The 13,623-nt window shown below is 40.5% G+C and overlaps 1 protein-coding gene across 1 annotated transcript in view; it reads left to right on the forward strand.

Annotated features, from left to right (window-relative positions):
- DLEC1 (DLEC1 cilia and flagella associated protein) overlaps window positions 1-13,623 on the forward strand; it is a 39,576-nt gene that overhangs the window by 14,715 nt on the left and 11,238 nt on the right. Inside the window, exons 15-28 of the mRNA XM_008502231.2 lie at window positions 1,002-1,060; window positions 1,494-1,668; window positions 2,398-2,491; window positions 2,706-2,836; window positions 3,145-3,303; window positions 4,779-4,918; window positions 5,141-5,294; window positions 6,973-7,083; window positions 7,929-8,059; window positions 9,519-9,704; window positions 10,172-10,239; window positions 11,382-11,533; window positions 12,050-12,153; window positions 12,845-12,915. Coding sequence (XP_008500453.2) covers window positions 1,002-1,060; window positions 1,494-1,668; window positions 2,398-2,491; window positions 2,706-2,836; window positions 3,145-3,303; window positions 4,779-4,918; window positions 5,141-5,294; window positions 6,973-7,083; window positions 7,929-8,059; window positions 9,519-9,704; window positions 10,172-10,239; window positions 11,382-11,533; window positions 12,050-12,153; window positions 12,845-12,915 — 1,735 coding nt within the window. The remainder of the gene's footprint in view (window positions 1-1,001; window positions 1,061-1,493; window positions 1,669-2,397; window positions 2,492-2,705; window positions 2,837-3,144; window positions 3,304-4,778; window positions 4,919-5,140; window positions 5,295-6,972; window positions 7,084-7,928; window positions 8,060-9,518; window positions 9,705-10,171; window positions 10,240-11,381; window positions 11,534-12,049; window positions 12,154-12,844; window positions 12,916-13,623) is intronic.

Raw genomic sequence — 13,623 nt, forward strand, 5'->3', positions numbered from 1 at the left:
TCAGGACACTACCACAATACTCCTGACCCAGCTCTGGGGAAGTACCCCCTGCTTACTGCAACCTAAACAAGTCTGCTTAGCAAGCAGGGATTATTTAAACTGTTTTTGGGGACTGAATTGGGGCCTATGAACAGCTGTGGGATAAAGGAAGGGGATTGTGGTAGCCTTTGGCAGAGAAATGATGGTGTGCAGCTGTGGGCAAAGAGGAGTGCAGTGATGGTTGGATGCAGCTGTACCAGCAACTCTTGTCTTAGTTCTGCTTCCCTGTCCCTGTAAATAAGAAACATGAGCTCACTGCATTTAGAGAAACTCAATCCAAAGTAAACCCAAGAGTGTGAATATCCCATGTTGTGGTGATTGACAGATGTAGCAATTACCTCAGGTAATTATGGAAGAGAAATTAACTGGGGTTTTTTAAAATACTCAAATTAGTTAATAGAAAAATGCACTGAATTAACATACACATTTAAATTAATACCTCTCTACAAATGAATCTTCTGCAAAACCTTTCAGGCCTAAAGCTTGCTTCTGTGCTTCCCTTTTTCCCCCCATTAGAATATAGAAGTCATCCTCTTTTCCCATGAAGGAAAAGTAGTATTTCTTACTCAAAACCAGGTTGATGGTCAACTGAGCTAAACAACCTGGAGCAGTTAGAAGAAACTTTAAATTAGTACAGCTGCACTGATCTTAATTTGGAGAGCCTCTGCAGATGCTTGTGTCTAGTATGCAATATACTAGGGAAATAATAACAGGCATGTCAAGAATGAGTATTTTTTTTGGAACCATACACCATGAGATCAGAATCTGGCTTAATATTTTGCAGTCAAACTTGTTTACTTTTAGTAACTCTGGAGTTTGAATATTGTTTACCAGACCTTAGTACTCCAATTATGATCATTCATCTTTTAAATGTAAACTATGTTTTCATCTTTTTTTTTTTTTTTTTAATCCTTGACATAACTAATTACTTGACATTAAAGTCTTCTCCTTCATCTGTGTAGCTGAAGAGTTATCACAGTGTGATTCAGATGGTACTGAGGGACATCCCAGAATCACCTTGGTAAGCCTAGAAACAATATTTCCCAGTTTGGCTATGATATTACATTAGTTTACTGGGATTCTTCATCTTTCTGGTTATGATGGACTGACAATTAGAAAGGATTTTATCTGCACGGATTTTGTGGTACAAAAATGATCCTGTCATTTTGTTTCTCCATTTCCCAGGCTTTCTGCTGAATTTTCCAGCAGGTTCTCCTGTCACTACTGTTTGTTACTGCAGTCCATGACATACAATTGTTCATGAGCAGACTGGGACAACTAGAGTACAATAGAGAACATTTTTCCAGTTTTTAATTGTCACCAGTCTGAACTAACTGGGAGTCTGTAGTTGAGAAAATTTTGCTTTTCAGTTTTGATATGGCAACTAAAAGATGGGATCCAGTTTAAGCACCAGTTTAAGATACTTAATAATTCTACCATATTTCCTCCTACAGTTTAGGAAAAGAGAGGATGCTTCAAAACATCCCAGAATACAAAGGAGAGGATGTAATAACATTGGAAATAGAAGTTAAGGGATCAACAGAACCATTTCATCTTCTTCTGGAACCATATGCTATTTTTATCCCTGGAGAAAGCTTTATTGGTGTTACTGTCAGGAAAACATTTAAGGTTTGTTTGCTTTTGACTTCACTGTTATCATGTGCTTCGTGTCACCAGATGCCAGAGGGCTTATTAGCAGGTTTCAGACAACCTATTTTATTTTCTTTTTTCTTAAATATTTTATAGAGCCATGGGGTTAAATATAGTGCTGAGAAAATCTGACTAAATCTAGTGCTTTCTGCACAGATCTCCACATTAGGACTACTTGCACTGTCCCTGTACAGTCCTCAAAGATCTTGTTGGCAGCATCCATGAGGTGATTCACCTCATCCTACAGACTAAAATAAGTCAGAGGGATTTGTGCAAGTTGCCATTGTTTTCAGTAAAAGGGATCCTAGGAGATGAGATCAGGTGTAGATGCCTGAAATCCAGTCAGGATTTCACTGCTTCTCCTCCTTGTTTGACATCACAGAGGAGAAAGGAAAGGGAGGACAGAAAATTATCATGAAATTATCATCCCTGGCACTGAGTTAGTTAGTCAGAGGTTAGATTAAGGACTGTGCCTTTCCACTCTTCCTGTGCTGAGTTTATTTCAAGATTCAGGTGACAACATAGAGTGTTGTAGCTACAGTCAAGGTGTATTAGTAGGTCATAAAGTTTAGTAGTGATCAGGACGTGGTTAGAGTTTGCAAAGTGTGTCCTATCTAGCTGGCAGTGCATCAGTACTCTCAGCTAATTGCTTTGTTGCTCTGAAAGCTTCAAGTGCATTAATTGTCTCATTGATTTTAATTGTTTTAGATGTGGAATAACAGCAAAACATTCATCAAGTACACATGGGAGAAAATCAGTTCCTGTGACATCATGGAAGTTGAACCTCATTCTGGCATCATAGGTGAAGTTTCTGTGACTTGCAAGCATCAATTAGTGACAGAAATATTTAAATGCTATGAGCAGAGAAGTTACAGAGCACTAAAATGCAAGACCTGACCCCCAGCCAACTGGAGCCAAGAAGTGGCTTAATTTGGCTCCAGAAACTTCAGTAAGTCTTGGAACAGGTGGTTTCTTTGCAAAAAGGTGAGATGGGACCCTGCATTTTTCTTCTCTAGATATGAATGAGGGCTGTGATTTTGAACTGGCAATTACTGGAAGCAAACCTGGGTGCATCAGCTGTAACCTGCAGTGTAAAATTGAGCATTCTCCAGAGCCAGTTGTGCTGCATGTTGAGGCTGCTTTTAAGGTAAGGAACAGAGCAGTGTTGCAGGATGACTTGCTGGGGACCCTGTTTATTGTCCATATAAAGGTTTTTGCCTCTTAAAGGCCTGACAAATCTAAAGCAGGTACAAACAGGGGGTATTTTTGCTGTCTAGTAACCAATGAATCAAAGTTTATACTCCCATGATATTGACTTTTCCTGTATTACATGCAATGCTGTTGCTTTCTGCTGTTTTCTGTGAAACTTAACATTAATCTTAGTTAATGTATGCTCCTTAATTAGGCAGTTTTGGCAGAACTGTCCATTCTGACATCTGTTTCCTGGTGTCCTAGGGTCCACTTCTTTGTATTGATGTCCCATCACTCTGGTTTGGTTTGGTTAAGCAGGGGGAGAGTGTGTTAAGAACCCTTGAGATTAAAAATCTGTGTCAGCTGCCAGCATGCTGGAGAATGCAAGAAAGTCAGGCTTGTCTAGCTGAAAGGAATGAAGAGGTAAGTCAGTGTTATAGCTGTTTTTTCCTCATGTTTAGGGGTTGTAATATTCATTCCAGATATCCAAAGTTCTAAGTTCTGTGACTTCTTCTGAAACTGGTTCTTCACAGTTGCAGAAGTGCACAAATTCTTTTGAGATTAAATGCTTTGGATTTTTTTCCTCTATTTCCATTTATTACAAATCACCTCCCATTATGAACCATTTATTACAAATCAGGCCCTACTTGATCTAAAGAGACATTGAATATTTTCTGTATGACAATAATTTAATCTTCTGCTGATGTAAATAAGGGGGCAGGACATGATCAGAACCAACTCTGTTAGACACTCCTCCCATGCACCCACATCAGCATCTCAGAAAGGAATCTCTGCACCTACTGAATCTGACTTTTTGGCTCAAAACAGTAGCTTTGAAACATACAAATGGCTCCCAAAATTACTTCTTAGCACCATGAATACTAAAATTGTTATTTCAGTAGTGTGATGGGTCAAATGCAGTCCATTCCAGTCTTTGACTTTAGGGCTCATCCCACCATTTCCTATGAAATAACTAAAGCATCCTAAAGGTAATACTGGTGGGAAAGAATTGAGTGAGAGCTGCTACCTGCAGACCATTCTTATAATTAAATTACTTATTTTGATTGATTGTGGCACACATTGGGCATTGTAACCAGATTTCTCCTTGGTGTTAAGTGTTAAAGGGGATGGAGGAAATCCAGACTCTGAGATAAGTGTTTTTTGTTGTATGAAACCCAAATCTTGCCTGTAAAGCTCTTTTTGTAATTATCCATGCAAGAAATTGAGTTTGCTGGTTTTATGGCAAAAATTGGTCTAAATGCTGTCCAGATACTCTGGTTTTCTGGACACACTCAGTTTTGCAACAGAGAGAGGAGCTTCTTAGCAGGAACTTCTCACTGTTACTCCTTTGTCCCCTGCCATTCACAACAATTCCCAGAACTCCAGAGAAATTTTAGACTTTCTCTTGGATTTGTCCTCTTGGAGCTCATTCACATCCCAGTGAGGAAATCAAGTGCTCCACTCCTCCTTCAGCAGAGCTCTCCCTTTCCTTTCCTGAATCTCTCCAGCCCCCAGCCCCCATTGATTCTTTTTTTTGGAATCTTTCTGATTCCACTCCTCCATCCCTCCTTTTTTGACCTCCTGTCCAAGAATCTCCCCAGTTTGTGGCACCTGCTGTGGCTGCTGCTCAGCCCCTCCACTTGGCAGGAGACATTCATTGCCTTTTTGTTAGTTATCCCCATAAAAGCAAACTCCTGCCTCCTGGTCTGGCCAGGACTTCACCAAGCTAGCACTGTTCTTCCTAAAATCAGTCCAGGTGGGACTCCAAGGGCAGAAAGAAAGGACAAAGTCTGAGGGACAAACTAGTGACATGACAAGTCCTTGTTATACTGGGGGACTTTTAGCATTTTATAGCTGCTTTGCAGGCATCAAAGAAATTTCTGTTTGCTGTCTCCTAGGTGTCTCCCTTTACCATTTCACCTTCTTCTGGAGAAATACCTCCTCTGGGTATGTGCAGTGTGTCAGTTCAGTTCACATCAATGCTGTGCCAGCATCTCCAGACAGTATTAGAACTAGAGGTGGAAAATGGAGAAAAAAGGTAAGGGATAGAAGTGGTGTTCTGCTTTGGTTTTTTTCTTGAGCTCTTCTCTCCTAAAACATGTTGCAGAAACAGCAGAGTGAGGTTGTGTAACCTATTAATGAACTATCCAATCACTAATATTGCTAAATAAACATAATCATCATTCTTTCCAGCAGGCTGTTTCTTGTCTAGCACATTTCATTAATGATAACAATGGACCATCTGTGTGTTTGTTTCCAGTCATCTTCCTGTTTTTGTTGAAGTCCAGACCCCCCAAGTGTGCCTGATATCTAGTCATCTAGTATTCCCTGAAATTTATACTGGAGTTCCTGTCAAAGCAACCAGCAAACTTTTTAACCAGACACTGCTGCCAGCAAAATACTTATGGGGAAAGGTAAATGTGCTTCTAGTGGGTGAAGAATACACAGAGATGGAAACTATGATTTCTGCTAAAGTAGTAGCTGCTCTTAAAAGCCTTTCTGATGTATCCTTTGAGTACTGATTCCTGTTTACTGGCTTATGAGTAAGACTTCAACTTGAGCCCAGCTTTTATGAGAAGATTAACTAGCAGATGATGTTAATATGCTCTTAACTGGTTTTGGACCATCCCTGGGAGATGTGAGGGGAAACAGGATTTATGCTACTAGAGTGTTAACACTGTACCAGGCAATTTAGGATTTGCATTTAATTCATCAGAGCAAAGAAACAATGGTGATTTGAATAGTGTCTAAATTTTGCTTAAACTTCACATTCTGGGTGGGTCTCAGCTCATGGATTAAGACTTCTAAATTTAAAGTCAGTATATAAGCTGTGGTCTGAATTCTCTTTTCAGTGAACAGAGACCAGGATGTCAGTAACTTGAATAATATATATATATATATTTAGTGTCACTGTGGGTACTGTAGAGGTTTTTCCCCCTAACTCCAGACATCACTCAGGAGGTATGGTCTCTTGTAAATACTGTCACACCAGCTTGGTATGGCTTGGCTATGTTCTGTGCTTGTGTTTAGGCAACTGAATCATACCCTATCTACCCAGGCAATGGAGTTCAGAGTATTCAGCTCCCCCTAAAATGAACAACTCTTTTGGTCTGCAGATTGCTCTCTCACAAATACTAACTGGATGGATGTTGGCTGCAATGGTAGTTGCACACAATTAGGTTAATTAGCCTGTAACCTAAGTTCTGCTCTCAGTGCTTGGTCATTCAGATCCACTCTGACGTCCAGGGTTCAGCTCAGCTGCCTACATGAAAATATTCATTGCCATCCAAGATGTCCTTAGGTGCCCAAGGGATCCTAATTGAACATATGGATGATGGAGAACCTATGGGAAAATGTTTTGGAACAGCTGGAGCCTGAAAGGGATACCTTCAGCAGTTTACATGATAACTGACACCCATGTTTGAGCAGCCAAGTTGAAGCCCTGTGTGCATTTAGTCAGTTGGGGGTAGATTCAGACTGGAGAGAAGGAAGAGATTTATTACAGTGAGATTTTTTTACAGGTTGCTCAGAGAGGTGGTAAATGCCCCATCCCTGGAAATATTCATGGTCGGGTTGGGAAGGGCTCTGAGCAACCTGATCTGGTGGAAAATGTTCCTGCTCCCTACAGGGGGTTGGAGTAGCTGATCTTTAAAGATCCCTTCCAGCTCAAACTATTTCATGATTCTATGACTAAGGGAAGTTGCTAACACTTCTGTGGTCAGTGGAGAGAGGTATGGCACCTGTAGGATCCTGCACCTGCAGAATCCAGGATGGCACCTGTAGAATCCTGCTCCAGTATCAGCTGGATCAGATTTTTACTTGATCCTTGAAAGATTTGTGACTGTGAGAGGGACAACATTAACTTTGCTCCCAGATCAGGTGCCTCAGTTGGGCACCTGAAGCCATTTGGAATGAATTTAGGCATGAGGACCTTCTCAACCACAAGGGAGTTGTAAAGCAAGCCTCAACACTGGAGGTGTTGCTACCTGAAAGTGTCCTAAACCTGAGAATAATTGTCTTTGGAGCCCTCTTTAATCTGAAGAAAACATCTGAAAGAATCAGAATTAGCTGAATGTCCTTTCTGCTTGGCAGCTCATTGGAAGGCAGGCAGCTTTCTGCTCCATCTCTGTCTCTCCAGCCAGTGGCACCTTAGGCCCAAATGAAGAAAAAGAATTCTGCATAGAGCTGTCAGCTAATGTTGTGGTAAGTTTAAAAACTGATGCAATGTAATTAAAAAGCAACACTGGCATTCTAATCTGGCAAAAGGAAGGATTTTTGTAAACAAAACATAATGCTCTTTTTTTTCTCTGCAGAATCTCTGAAATTGCTTTCTATTAGAGGTACCATGGTTGAAAGCAGTCCACAGGGTGTGCAGTTTTCTACCCTGCCTCTGTGTTTTTCAGCTGTTTGTGTTTTCTTTCATTCTTGAATGCTTATTCAGTTGCTCTTTGGGCTTATCACTTTTCTTGGAGCATGCAGATCCTCACTTTGGATTGTCCCAGATGAAATGGAGCAGGCTGGCGTGTATCCTACACGTTTGTTTTTCTGAATGCAGCTGGGCTGGTGACATTTTGATATTTGAAAATTTTCAAGGGGCTGATGGGACTGAGAGCCTGCAAAATAGGCTGCAGACTGCAGAGTTCACAGACCTGAGGAATTCAGCAAATAAAATCTTAAATGTGGAAGGTTATGTAAGCTTGACTGCAAGTGATTAATGGTTAGAGCTTTGACACTTGCAGTATAGAAAGTGTGACAAATCACTACTGGGGCATTTTGGGACTTATAGACTGATGCAGGTGCAAAGCCAAGAAAGAGACTAATTTTTACCTTGGTTTGACCAAGGTAAATGCTGATGGTGGCAGAGAATGCACATAAAACAATTCATGAAGCATAAAACAATTCAGTGAAACTTTTCAATACTCTGTTATAGTTCTGGTTTTAGTCTGGTGAGGATTATACACATTTTCAAAGTCATTTTCTTCACGAGGCTGCCTTTCCTCTAGGATGTTTGCTTCATTCACAAGGAAACTTGACTCCTCTTCTTCCAGGGTGAGCTTAAAGACCTTGCCCTTTCCTGTAGCATAGAAGACATGACTGAACCCCTCTTTCTGAGCATTTCTGGAGAAGTGAAAGGACTCTATGTCACCTACTCCATACCTTGTGACAGTGAAGCTGACAGGTAAATCAAGGTTTTATCCCTGAACTGATGGAAAATAACTTCTTCCCAAGGCAAAAGTAAAATTGAGGTGGGGAAAAAAAAACCCCATGTATCTATGTAAACCTAATTCTTCCTCCTGCTGCTGCAATGACAGCAAAATGTGCTGGGACAATTCAGTGAAGGTGCTTATGTGAAGAAAGGTGCTGGGTTTACACACTAGCCAAATTCTTCGTAAGCCCAAGAGAAGCAGGAGGAGCAATATTCCACTCCCAGCATTGTACACCTGAAACAGATTAACAGCTGTGAATCATGAATAATAAATTGGTGTGAAGTCAACTGTGCACCAGTGAAAGTCATGTCCATGTGTTCATAGAATCATAGAATTGGCTGGGTTGGAAGGGACCTCAGAGATCATCAAGTCCAACCCTTGAACCACCGTTGCGGTTGCTAGACCATGGCACTGAGTGCCACATCCAGTCTCTTCTGAAATATCTCCAGACACGGAGAATCCACTACTTCCCTGGGCAGCCCATTCCAATGTCTGATCACCCTCTCGGTAAAGAAATTCTTTCTAATATCCAACCTAAACCTCCCCTGGCACAACTTAAGACCCTGCCCTCTTGTCTTGTTGAAAGTCGTTTGGCAAAAGAGCCCAACCCCCCCCTGGCTCCAACCTCCTTTCAGGGAGTTGTAGAGAGTGATGAGGTCTCCCCTGAGCCTCCTCTTCTCCAGCCTCAACACCCCCAGCTCCCTCAGCCTCTCCTCATAGGGTCTGTGTTGTGTCTGTTCCCCATGGTGCTCCTCACACTTGTAACCTGCCCATTGCCTTGATGTTGTTGTGTACAGAGGGCTTGAAAAATTACTTTCCTCCCTGATAAAAGTGTGGGACCTTTGTAGTCCCTCACGTGTTTTGCAAATTAACCTCTTAGGTGTTACTTTAGAATTACAGAATTGCACCCTGGATCATGTATTTTGGAACACTAAGTTTTGATGTTGTACTTTGAGAATGTACTCCTCTTTGACTTGTTATATCTGACTGATGTTTAGTTTTGTTTTCTGATACATTGCATGATTACTCTCTTTTATAATTTTATATAAGGAAATATACCTTTAATTTAATTTAATTTAATTAGAGACTGGATGTGGCACTCAGTGCCATGGTCTAGTAACTGCAGCAGTAGTGGATCAAGGGTTGGACTTGATGATCTCTGAGGTCCCTTCCAACCCAGTCGATTCTATGATTCTATGATTTGGCAGGCTGACATGTTATACATGATAGAAGTGCTACACAAAATAAATCCTTATCCATGGATAGAAGTGAAAAAAATTATAAGCAATAAATCACAAAAATAATAGGCTGCATGCTCCTTTTAAACTGGTTATCCCAACCATATTGCATACTTGAAAAATTTACTGTAATTATCTGTGGCATAGGAAAATAAGACCCATGTTTTAATACAAACATAACTTTTTCTGACAGTGGTGAAAGACAATTGTTACAAAGCCCATGTGATCTTCTTTTGGACTTTGGATCTGAAGTGGCATTCAGTGAGATAGTAAAACGTCAGCTAATTCTTACCAATCACACTGGAATCAGTGCTCCATTCACAGTAGAAGCTGAATATTTTACTGTCAATTCCCTTGCTCCAGAACAAGGAACCTGCCTGTAAGTCTTCCTTTTCTGCAGAATGACTCAAATACTAAGTTTGGGTTAAATCTGAAATCAGGACAGTCACAGGATGGATTTTCTGCAGTGCTCTGAAGGTTATTTTATTTTATTTTTTTTAAGCTTTTGCTTTGGTTGTGGTAATGAAACCTACTAGTGAGGTTTCAGAACTAGAGAGAACATTTAGCTGGTGTAAAGGGCAAAACCCACTTTTGTTGCCAGTGGGCACTGGGCTGGTTGGCACTGTCCAAGGCTCTGCTGTGTCAGATTGCACACAGGGTCTGACACCTCTCAAGCTGATTCATTCTTACGGATGCTATTTTCAAAGATTGCTTTGCAGGTATTCCTTCTTTAACTTGTAATGGCTGATTTAGGAGCCAGGCAGAGCTGTTACTTTAGCAGAGTTCTGCTCATTTCACAGAAATGTCACTGTGATTTTTATTTTTGTATTTATTTATTTTTCCAAGTTCTTCAAGCTACCTGGTGAAAAGAAGAGGGCCCATCACAAAGCAAGCAGCCAAAAAAACCCAGGCAGGTATGAGAATAACTGTTAATCCTCACAGCTGAGAAGACAAAAGCCAGCTGGCTACCATATTCAGCATTAAATGGGCCAGTCAGACACATTATTTCATTCTTAAAGTATCTGCTAAATCTACACTGTCAGAAGACTTTGTTCCTCAGTCCATACTTAAGTTTGAAAGCTCACATTGCATAAGCATTAAGTTGATCTCTCTTCCCTCCTGCTTCCTTTTTCCTCTCTCTCTTTCCATTTCTTCTTCTTTCCTCTTCTTTTTCTCCAGCCCAGCAGTTTGAAATGAAGATGTGTGTACTGGTGACAGCTCACTCCCAGCACACAGTATGGATGACATACATAATGTTTGTCTTCCAACACCATTGCAGCAGGCTTTTCTCCCTCAGACTCCTTTACATACCCTCCCCAGTGTGGAAAGCCACAGCACAGCCCATCTGTCATTTCTGATGTATTGTACTGAAAAATATTTGAAGCCACATGAGACCCAGGGAGGAGGGGAATAAGAATGAAATGCTATAAAGTGTGGATGTGTCTGCTGTATCCAAAATAAAACTTGGACATATTGGTACCTTGCCATAGTGTTTGGTGTCTGTCACAAAGACTGAGCTTTTCAACTGAATTAGTACTTAAGATTGGAAAAATGCTGTTCTGACAGATTCCGTGCAAGCTTTTTGATTTAGAAGGCTTTGTGACTTGAAATGTGGAAAGACTTTGCTTTTTGTAATTAATTCTTTGTGGTGAAAACACACAGAGGTAAACAGGCAGCTGCAAATAGAACTAGAACCAGTTAACACAAATTCCAGCTTGTTTTTCTCTAGTCAAGGATGTGTTTTCATGTAACCAATTAGTGATTTGCATATGTCAGAGTCCTGGATTGGGTTGTTGGAAGGGAGTCCTTCTATGAATTAATCTCTGCAAGAAATAACACTTAAAAACCAGATTAAGACCCACTGCAGGAGGGAACTTGGGTAAAGTGGTAAACATGTGGGTTGTATCAATCAGTGACCCCAGGGTTTTTTGAAGCCAGTGATGATAGGCTGATTAACACCAGCTAAAATCAGATAAATCCTGTATATTCTTTGAAAGTGTAACTTTGTTCCATTTCCTCAAAATTCATCCAATGCTTCTTTGCTGTGTTCCTTCAGAGTTTGCAGCAGCAGTGCTGTCTCATGGGAAGGGAGTAGCTTTCCAGATACAACCTTCCACAGGAACTCTAAAACCCTTCCAGGAGCTAATCATAGAAATAACAGCTTATAACAACATGTGGGGAGAGTACCAGGATGATCTTGTCTGTAAGGTAGGAGGGGCCTTGGTTTTAAGGGAAGTATCACTATGGCCAATTTTACACCAATCGTGTTTCCCAGATTCCTTTCTGTTAAAAATACTTTTTTTTTTTCAGTTTGTTTGGACTTCTGTAAAAATGCAGGGTGGATATTGCCATCCCTCTACCTCCAGTGAGATGTAAAGAACAGTAGTTTGCTCTTCCAATACGTGGTTCAGTTTGGGGGTAACATGTTTATCCCTTGGGAGGTTTTCATGTGCCTTGAAAAATCACTGGAGCAGTTTTGATTTATAAAATGGTAGCAAGTCAGTGCACTGCTCTGCCCTACCAATACATTGCATTGTGTTGTATGGAAAAGCCACAGGAAAGCTGATGAAAGCTGAAAAAACTTTCATTAGCATGTGAAGTAGATGCTTTAAAAATAAAACAGTCAAAAATATTTGAAAGTCCACTCAATTTTTAAAAAAAATTGTAACCCAGAGAACTAAAGTTTTATCTTGATTCTAAAAGCAAAAAAATAATTTTTGATAGGTGGGAGACTTACAACCCCAAGTAATTCCTATGCAAATGACTGTGAAAGGCTGCCCAATCTTCCTGCAGATGATAGGACCAGAAGCAGAGCAACCCATCATCAGGTATAGTGCAAAATACTGTCAGAGAAGCCAGAGAATTAAATACTGTTGGATTATAGCCAACATACACACATGTTCCCCTTTTTCTGTGGTATAATGAGGTCAGCAAAGTGACATTAAATAGGTAAATAGGGGCAGGGGAGGGTTTAAGCTCTCCCATACAAGTTGCATCTTCACACGTGGGGTACTGGTTGGTTGATGGGGACCAGGGCACACTCAGCAGCTGCCATGCAGCATGACTGCTTCTTTCTGACTTCAGAGGAATTAGCACTGTTTACCATACTGCAGCCAAGAATATTTGCCATGTCAGTATTTGCAATCCATAGCAAATAGACTTAGCTAGCCACCATAAAAAAAAACAAAACAAAACAACACCTCCTGCACCTGGAAATCTGTGTCTGACATGGGTCACTCCATGCTGTGTAGTCATTTGCTTCTGCTGCCAGAGTGTTTCATAAAAGCTGACTTCACATGTTTACCCTGAAACATCTGAGGCAACTAAGAAAACTGGAAAAAAGAGACTGATTAAATAAAGCAATATTGGACTTGACAGTGCAGGCCATGTTTTACCTGAGAGACACTCAGGTGCTGCCAGCACAGCCAGATTTATTTCAACTTTTAAACAAATCTTGAGTTATTTCAGACTTTCACCTCTGTTTTCTGCATGTACTGACAGCAAGGTTCCTCCCCTTAGGTTTGGCACTCATGTCCCTGGGGGCTCTCCTGTCCTTCGGAATGTCCAGCTCAACAATCCCACTCCCTTTGGTAGGAATGACTTTTGTACAGCAAACATTGATGCAGGTGTTGTGCTCCTGATGATAATAACAACGGAAGAATTAACATGTTAATTGACATGTTAACTGACAGGCCTGCTAGTTTCCTCATCAAGGTGTAAAAATAGGTGAATTTTTGTGTAAAAATAATACTGGTATATAAGAGAGTGTCTAAGCTGTTTTCTAACTTGGCTGGTACAAACAAGAATATGTGTTGTCAGGTGTTATATCCACAGTAGTATTTATTATTATGGCATCACTGCTGTGAATCTTTAGTTGGCTTTAACAGGAAAGCTCCAGCCAGAGTGTGGTAGAACATGTGTAACTGACTCAGTGACATCCTATGCTGATATGTCTGGGGTTTCACTCACTGAAATGATGAGAATTCAGGATTTTCCATCTTGTTTTTCTAAGTCTCTCAGTCACTAACCCCAGTCAAGCAGATGTGCTGCTTGCTTTTCAGTGGCATCATCAGGTTCTTCTGTGTTTAACCTTTTTATCTCTTCAGTGAGATTTTAAGCTCTGAAGAGCAAAAATTAATTGCCTTTTTTTTTCCCACCAAACACATTTTCTTAACAAACAAAACACTCATACTTTATTACAATGTTATTAAAAGGATAGTTTGGGATCTAGGCTGTGGCCATGCTGTAAAAAGAATAATGAAAAATGAAATTTGTCTTAAATCAGTTTACAGCAAACA

Source organism: Calypte anna, chromosome 2 (assembly GCF_003957555.1).
Source record: "Calypte anna isolate BGI_N300 chromosome 2, bCalAnn1_v1.p, whole genome shotgun sequence".
NCBI classification, from domain to species: Eukaryota; Metazoa; Chordata; class Aves; order Apodiformes; family Trochilidae; genus Calypte; species Calypte anna.